Source organism: Phalacrocorax carbo, chromosome 10, assembly GCF_963921805.1.
Source record: "Phalacrocorax carbo chromosome 10, bPhaCar2.1, whole genome shotgun sequence".
Taxonomy (NCBI): domain Eukaryota; kingdom Metazoa; phylum Chordata; class Aves; order Suliformes; family Phalacrocoracidae; genus Phalacrocorax; species Phalacrocorax carbo.
This window is the reverse complement of record NC_087522.1, coordinates 8,737,042-8,744,549: the sequence shown is the minus strand read 5'-3', so window position 1 is coordinate 8,744,549 and position 7,508 is coordinate 8,737,042. Positions and strand designations below refer to the sequence as shown.

The 7,508-nt window shown below is 37.1% G+C and overlaps 1 protein-coding gene across 2 annotated transcripts in view; it reads left to right on the top strand.

The window, feature by feature from the left end:
• The window catches only part of CYTH3 (cytohesin 3), a 54,471-nt gene extending 47,905 nt beyond the window's left edge, over positions 1-6,566 (top strand). For both annotated transcript variants that reach the window (XM_064461719.1, XM_009501064.2), the window contains 4 exons: positions 1,916-1,992; positions 2,074-2,145; positions 2,289-2,443; positions 3,058-6,566. In XM_064461719.1, the coding sequence (XP_064317789.1) occupies positions 1,916-1,992; positions 2,074-2,145; positions 2,289-2,443; positions 3,058-3,130 (377 nt within the window). In that variant the 3' untranslated portion in view covers positions 3,131-6,566. The remainder of the gene's footprint in view (positions 1-1,915; positions 1,993-2,073; positions 2,146-2,288; positions 2,444-3,057) is intronic.
• Positions 6,567-7,508: the final 942 nt, after the last annotated feature.

Genomic DNA, 7,508 nt, shown 5'->3' with positions numbered 1-7,508 from the left:
AATGATGTCAACCTGTTAACCTTAGAGAGCAGAATGTGACTTAAAATCATGGCAATGAACACTGGGTTATATGAAGCAATGTGATGTTATGGCAATAGCAAGGACTGCCCCGGCAGCTGTCTTGACTCAGCTGCTGCTATTTCATTGATCTGGAAGTGAGTCAAGCTGAAGTTTGTCGACTTTCCGTTCCTAGCCCAAATACTTCCTGATACTTGAACCAGCTCTCAGTCAAGGTGATGGGAATTTTTCTAGTGACTTACGTGCCTGTTTGAATGTTTCTACAATGCTTTATTTAAGGATCTGTCACAGTGGTTGTACTAAAATGCCACCAGTTCTTCCCTCACTGTCTCCAGTTCACTCAACCATTCATTCTGTCACAGCTTCTGCATCTTGCACTATTTTGCCTTCTCTTATTTCACCACACCTGCTTGCAGATTAAATTTTTCTTAAGATATGTGTGTGTGTAGTGGAAACATGAAGTTTATTGAGTACATTGAACATTGCAGTGCGTTAGCGTTGGGTTGCCGTGTAGGTCATGAAACCAAGCAAAAGGAAGATACAACATGCAACATGGTCTGCAATGCAAACATGTAGTAGGCTGGTATCAAGAAATTTCATGATATTCCTAGAATTTTTCTTTAACTTAATATGATTTGGATTTCTGCATTAAACAAAAACCCAGCTATCTCAAGTAGAAGAAAAATATTAAAAAGTTATGCTTCTGTCTTAGATTTAGTTCTATGACTTGGATTAAACTGGGGCCTTGTGTGTATTAATGGTACTCTTTTATGCACGGGATTTCAATAGCAAGATCAATTATTTTGAGATGTTGGGTTAAATCATTGCTGAATGGATGATGCACAGGTGGTGAAATAATCCTGAAGTCAGATAGCTGTGGTGGAACTAAGCCTATATATTAGTAACACATGAATGCTTTATCTACAATTGTCTTTCCTGGAAATTAGTTTTAAAAATAATGTAATTGTGGAATGCTAGACATGTTCTGAAGTAGCTGAGGGCAGAAAACCAGCTGAAAGGGCCAAGGCAATAATGTGTGTTTCTAAAAGGAATGTCCCCTACAGTCTGACATTAGCAGGTGCAAGAAAGAGGCACTCTGTGGTTGCTGTTGTCTAAACTGTTAGTGCAGGAAAAATTGGCATTTTTGGAGCAATAGCTATTTCTTCTGTCAGGTGTATATAATATTGACCTACAAAGAGAACATGTCTTTAAAATACTAAATGATGAAAAGCAACTAAAAATGGTACATTTTGACATAGGATTTGCTCCTTATTGGTGACACATCATATTTGTTCTGCTAATAATAAGCATCTTACACACTTGTTGTTAAATCTGAAAGTTAGAGGTAGGTTCTTAATCACATGCATGCTTACAAGTGGAGTGAAAGGAAGGTGATAAAATGCCCATAATTTTATTGATGGGACACTTTCCTTTTACAAGACGCTGTGGAGAGGGTTGGTCCTGTTGCTGGAACCCAGTTACTGGTTTTGCCGGTGATTGGCCTCACTTTGCACTGACTGCATGTCTGAGGGCTGAATAGCATTAATATTTTTGATGCAGTAAACAACTCTGATGGCATGGACAGAGGGAGCAGGTCTGACTGCTAAACTGCTACTGCATTCATTCCCTGTAAGAGAGGAGACATTTGCAACTTGGAGCATACAGTTTTTGTGGCTGGTCAGCAGCACTGTAGTTAATGCTTTCTCAGGAGTTTGATCTTAGTCAAAGAGTTACAGTAACATGTTCCTTTAACCTCAGCTCACCTGTGCCTGATCCATTTACAGTTAAGTAATTAAGCCATATTTTGAAAAACAAGCAAAACTAAATGACTTTCTTATCCATTGTTGAAACCTTGACAGCAACACATGTTTAATTCAGCCATACCTTTTGGTTGTAGGGGGAAGAGTGAAAACGTGGAAACGGAGATGGTTTATCCTGACTGATAATTGCCTGTATTACTTTGAATACACAACAGTGAGTATATATTACAGTGAACTTCATCTGTGATCAAGATACTTAAGTGGCTAATAATGTGTTATTTTTCTAATCTTTTAGGACAAAGAACCTAGAGGAATTATTCCATTAGAAAATCTTAGCATAAGAGAAGTTGAAGACCCTAGAAAACCAGTAAGATTTTAATAATTTTTTTAAAATTAAGTAAACCATATAGAACTTAGATGTAGTGTTAACTGAAGATGTTTGTCAGTTTTGGTTTTGTGGTTTGTTTCTTTTTTTTTTTTTTTAATTTTTTCTTTATTTCTACCCTCCAGAACTGCTTTGAGCTCTATAACCCCAGTCATAAAGGTCAAGTAATTAAGGCGTGTAAGACTGAAGCTGATGGTAGAGTGGTGGAAGGTAACCATGTAGTGTACAGAATATCTGCTCCCACCCCAGAAGAAAAAGAAGAGTGGATTAAATCTATCAAGTGAGTTTAAAGTCTTAAATGTCTTTCAGAAATGAAGTGTAAGGTACTGAAAGAATTTGTATTCTAACTTGTTTGAAGAAGTCTGATGTGGCAATGTCCTCTAGGAATAATGACAAGCTACGTGGGGTTGATGGATCAAGATACAAGTCTCCTGTTACTGTCTGGTCCTAAGGAAATAGTGCTACTAACTCAAATGATGAAAATGTGGATTTTTTTTTTTTTTTAAGCAGATGTAAAGCTTTGTGTGAATTGTCTTTAACCCTAATTTTATTAGATTCTTACTTCACCTAATAATTAACTTTAGTGACATCTATCTTAAGCATGTTCACAGTGTAGCTTTAAACTTTCACAGCTTGACTTTATCTTGTAAGGTTTATAAAGTAGACCCACACTTAAAGAAATAAGTAATGCTCAAGATGAAGGTATGAATTCTTAACAAATCACAGATGAATAACACCTTTTTGTAAAGAAATATTTGTGATGCTTAGAAGTGAACCATCCATTATCTTATTAAGAATGTGGAGTCATCCACAGGGAAGAGAGAACAAAATAGTTTTTATTTTCAAAAACAGGTATTTGTTAAGCAAACAGTTGATTCCTTTTTTCTCTTCTAGAGCAAGTATCAGCAGGGATCCCTTTTATGATATGCTGGCAACGAGGAAACGAAGAATTGCAAATAAGAAATAGAACATGATCGGCAACTCGTATACCTGCATCAACCTATAAATAAGCATACAGTTGAATGATAATGTAAAATTGGACAAACTAAATGAAGACAACTGTAAATTTTATATATACACACACTTTACTATGACATAAAAACTTGGCAAGACCTTTCAGGGTAAATAGTTATTGGCGTATAATTTGAAGTAAGCTTCAAATCCTAGGGGATGATTATATTAGAACTTAATTCAATTGAAAACACAGAAGCCTTGTTTTCACTTATTAGTTACAACTCCAGTTTACTTGGGTTGGGAGGGTAGGAAGTCGAAGCTAATAGTAAAATGTCCTATACCTGTTATTTGAGTGCATTTCCCATAAAAGGAGGAGTGATTGCAAGACTTCTATCTCTCACTAAAATGCAGCACCAGAAGTGGAGTACAGAGTGATCTAGCACTTAATTTGTCTCTAAGAAGAAAACCCACAATCTCAGTATCAGTCTTCAAGTCTTTTGTGTTCTGCAGTAAATGAACAGCTGAGTGAGGCTTTCATTTAGGATTTGCTCTCCTGCCTTTATGGAAATAGCTTTTCTTCTTCAGAAATGCAACTCAGCGGTAGACTGGCAGCTACGTAGTTAACTAGTTGTGCCAAAGGGTTTGGTTGATATGCACTGAAATACATGCAGGTCCCAACAGCAAACGTTTGAGTCTGTAGACATGACACTAAGTACAGCTGTGGTTTGATATTTGCCAGTAGGCTAAGACTCATTCCTGTTTGCTCATACACTCACAATAAGCAGTAAGATTTAATAACTGTTTTCATCTGTTTTTTATACAGTAACGTCCTCCTTATGTTTTAGATATGTTGTAGTTTGATTAACACTAAGTTACTACTAAAGGAGTAAGATGACAGGGTGTGTGCATGAGTTTAGGCTTTGCATATGAAAATACCCCTAAACAATTTCACATCCATTTAATGTTTTTAAAGAGAGAAACCAGGAAATTGATTATTTTTTTTTCTGTAGGATATAGCCCTAGATAGTTAAGCAAGCAGGATTCATTCCTCTGCTTGATAACAAACTATGGACAGAAAAGTTCAGTATTTTTATTGCATTCTTAAAGGCGATTTTTCAGATCTGTGCTTCAGCAGCTGAAATTGAAAAAAAATTTACTTTAAAAAATTACCCATAGATTACCTAGTGCAACTAAACTCCCCCACAAGCATTTCTTTCACTTTTTTTTTTTTTTGGTAATTTGTGGAAGATCTTTCTGTGGTCCTACAGATAGTCTGTAAACTGCTATGGCAGATTTTACAACAACGCTTTTCTGTTGATAGCGCACATACTGTTCTTAAGGTAAAGCCCATATTCCACAGTGGGGGAAGAAGTGGGTTTTTGGACCCTACTGCTTCTGTTAGTACACAATTTTTCACCAACTTGTTGAACCTGAGCCATGCCTGCTGTGCCAATAAATGCTTTGGAGACCCAGTACTTTGTCAAAGCGGTTTTGCTTATTGAAGTTACAGAAGCATCTCTGGATACATGATAAGTAACTGTGCTGCACTGGCAAGACCACAGACTTACTAAGCTGATCTGTTTCAAATCTCCTCTTAACTGTAAGAGAGAGTCTGTTTCATTGTTCCTCTCTTGCTAATTTGCCTTGTTTTGCATGGGACATCAGCCTGTGGATGTTTTGCTTTATTGCATGTTTGCCAAATAGGCTGAGAGGAAAAGAACAAAGCAAACCTTTCTACACCTTAGATTTTCCCCAGAGTGTGTGGAATTGCAGTCTACTTGGATGAATGTTCAAATCCAAGTACTTTCAAGGGAGTAAAACTCAGCCAAATGAGGAAGCATCCTTGAACAAGTATCAGTGTGGGGACTTCTTTGCTTAGAGAGTTTGTGTTCCGTTATAGACATGAATTAAGTTGTGTGTCCTATGTTTGCAAAGCAGCACGATTATGGAGCTGCTAATGTCACTTGTTTTGAGTCTTCTCTTCTGCAACTTCAAGTTTTGTTTTCAGGCAATGCATACATTAGTTTTAGCTTTGGACAAGCAGATTTGTGATGCAAATAGTGATAAGCCAGAACCAGTGGTACTAATGAGTGTAAAGGTGAAAAGCAGCAAATAAAGTATTTCTGGAGAAATGTGAGATTATGGAAGCATTAATAAGCCATGAAGCACTTTTGTATCAATTCTTATCTTCTGAAATATCACCTTCAAGAAAATCTTATTTTTTTAACCAGGTGAGAATGTCTGCCTATAAGCATGAAGGAAATGCCTTGAGAGTTCATTTGCTGTATTTAGTTTGACGTTCTTATATCCGGCAGAAATAATTATTTAGAGTAACATGTAACTGAGGATATTATAGCAGGAAATATATTATTTCTTAGCATTAAAATGCGACATCTTAAACAGCTATTTGTGGTGCTCGATATATCTATTTAATTTACCAAAGCTAATGGAATAGCATTCTTGTGTGTGATAATATTTGATTTCAAATGTTCTTTGTAACAGTATTAACAGGGAGTGAGACTGGCCCAAAATTTCCACTGGCCACGAGGCCAGTAAAACAAAGTGGCTTGTGAAAATTTTGGCCAAATCAGGTACTATCCATGAGGGTGAAGAAAAATCTCTCAACCTTTCCCTTTTTTATTGGGCTTCAAGTCCAGGGGTGGCTAATACGACTAATACTGCTCAGTGGCCTAAAGCAGTATCTGTTACAGTTTTGCCATGCTGAGGAAAAGTCCTCCGGGGACAACAGACGTCTCCCTTCCTGTTGCACTGAAACTCGCATAACTCTTCAGCTCTTTGTTTTTAACATTGCCCTTCACGACTGCAGGGGCCAGCAAGAGCCACTACTGCTTCTGCCATGTGCGTGGCTTCGCCCAGTGTCTAAACCGTTTGGCCACTAACATCAGCCATGGCGCCAGTGCAATCCAGGGAGAGAACTGTATATAATACTTAAGCTCAGCTGGACTGACTTAAATTTTACAATATTCTGACAATATAAGCTCTGCATCACTTAACATTTTGAACCATTTTAAACTGGTACAAAACTGAACCTTTGTAAACTGAGCAGCATTTATAATGCTTCATATATAAAAACTGCATATTTTTAAGATTTACTACATATCAATGTAGATATGCTTGCTGGAAAAGCTAGGTCTGTTGTAGACCCAATACTACAAATTAAAGACTGTGGCTTACCAGTTTCATTTCTATATTTTCTTGGAAAATGTTTCTAGTTAGAGTTTAAATATAAAATGTAAATACTGTACAGATATGTATTGATATAAGTATTACATGGTGTACACAAGTGATTTGCATGACAAATACTCTGTCTCAATCATTGTTAAAAATGTGATGTTCTATGTAAATCCACTGCAATATTAATGTTTCATTTATCATTGACCTGTTGCTTAAATCTGGAGACTGTCTCAAAAATAAAGTGTGAAACTATGCTATTGTATAGCTCCTCATTTACCAAGAACACATAGAAGGCAATTACTGTTGGTTTTTTGTTTTTTTTGTGGTTGTGGTTTTTTTTTTTTGAGATTAAGGTTCACTTTTACAGCACGTGTTATAACTGCTCTTTTAAGTAAAAGGCCTCTTTCCCCTTCCTTTAGGCACAGTGATTTAAATAATCAGGTTTAAATTTTCAGAGAGAAAAAACCTTCAGCTGCAAAATAGACTGTTTCAGTAAAGTATGCTACAGCTGTGAGCATTATTCCATTAAGAGCTGGTTTCCCTTGAGCGCCACCCTAAATTAGGAGGTATTTTGTCAGTTCCCTTCCATAAATTCAGTCAAATGTAAAGGGGGTGGGGAATGGGATCTCTGCTTCTCAAGTAGATTAATTAGACCTCCTGCAACTACAAATAGCTACAAGCTGCTGCAGCTGCCCAGGCCGCTTCTCCGTAGCTCTCATCGGAAGCTGTCACGAACTGCCCTCCCTCCGTTCATTGCTTATTAGCTGGTTCAGGCAGTTGTTGCTTCTGGAGCTCTTAATGGAGGTACAGCAGTCAACATTTAAACTCCTTTTATACATTTATGCTGGAGTTATTCATCAGACAAAAGACAAGACACCAAATCTTGGAGCCAAAGGACAAAAGAGGAAAAAAAAGCCGGATACAGAAAAGGTATGTGGTTTCTTTGTCATGTTACTTTATGTAACTTCACATAACTGTTGCCATAGGAACATTATGCAGGGTACACTTATGGTTTGGCTTTATGGTGTTCTCCATGTACCAAAATATTACTTTAAGTATTTACTAAAACATTAACCTTGCTCCTTTTTGTTTTAGTGTCGCACACAGTAAAAAGCTACTGCTGAGCTTCTACCCTGTTGCCTGGTTTTGGAAGCTTTTAACTTGAAAGGAGAAAGCCTTCTGCATTCTTGTCTAGG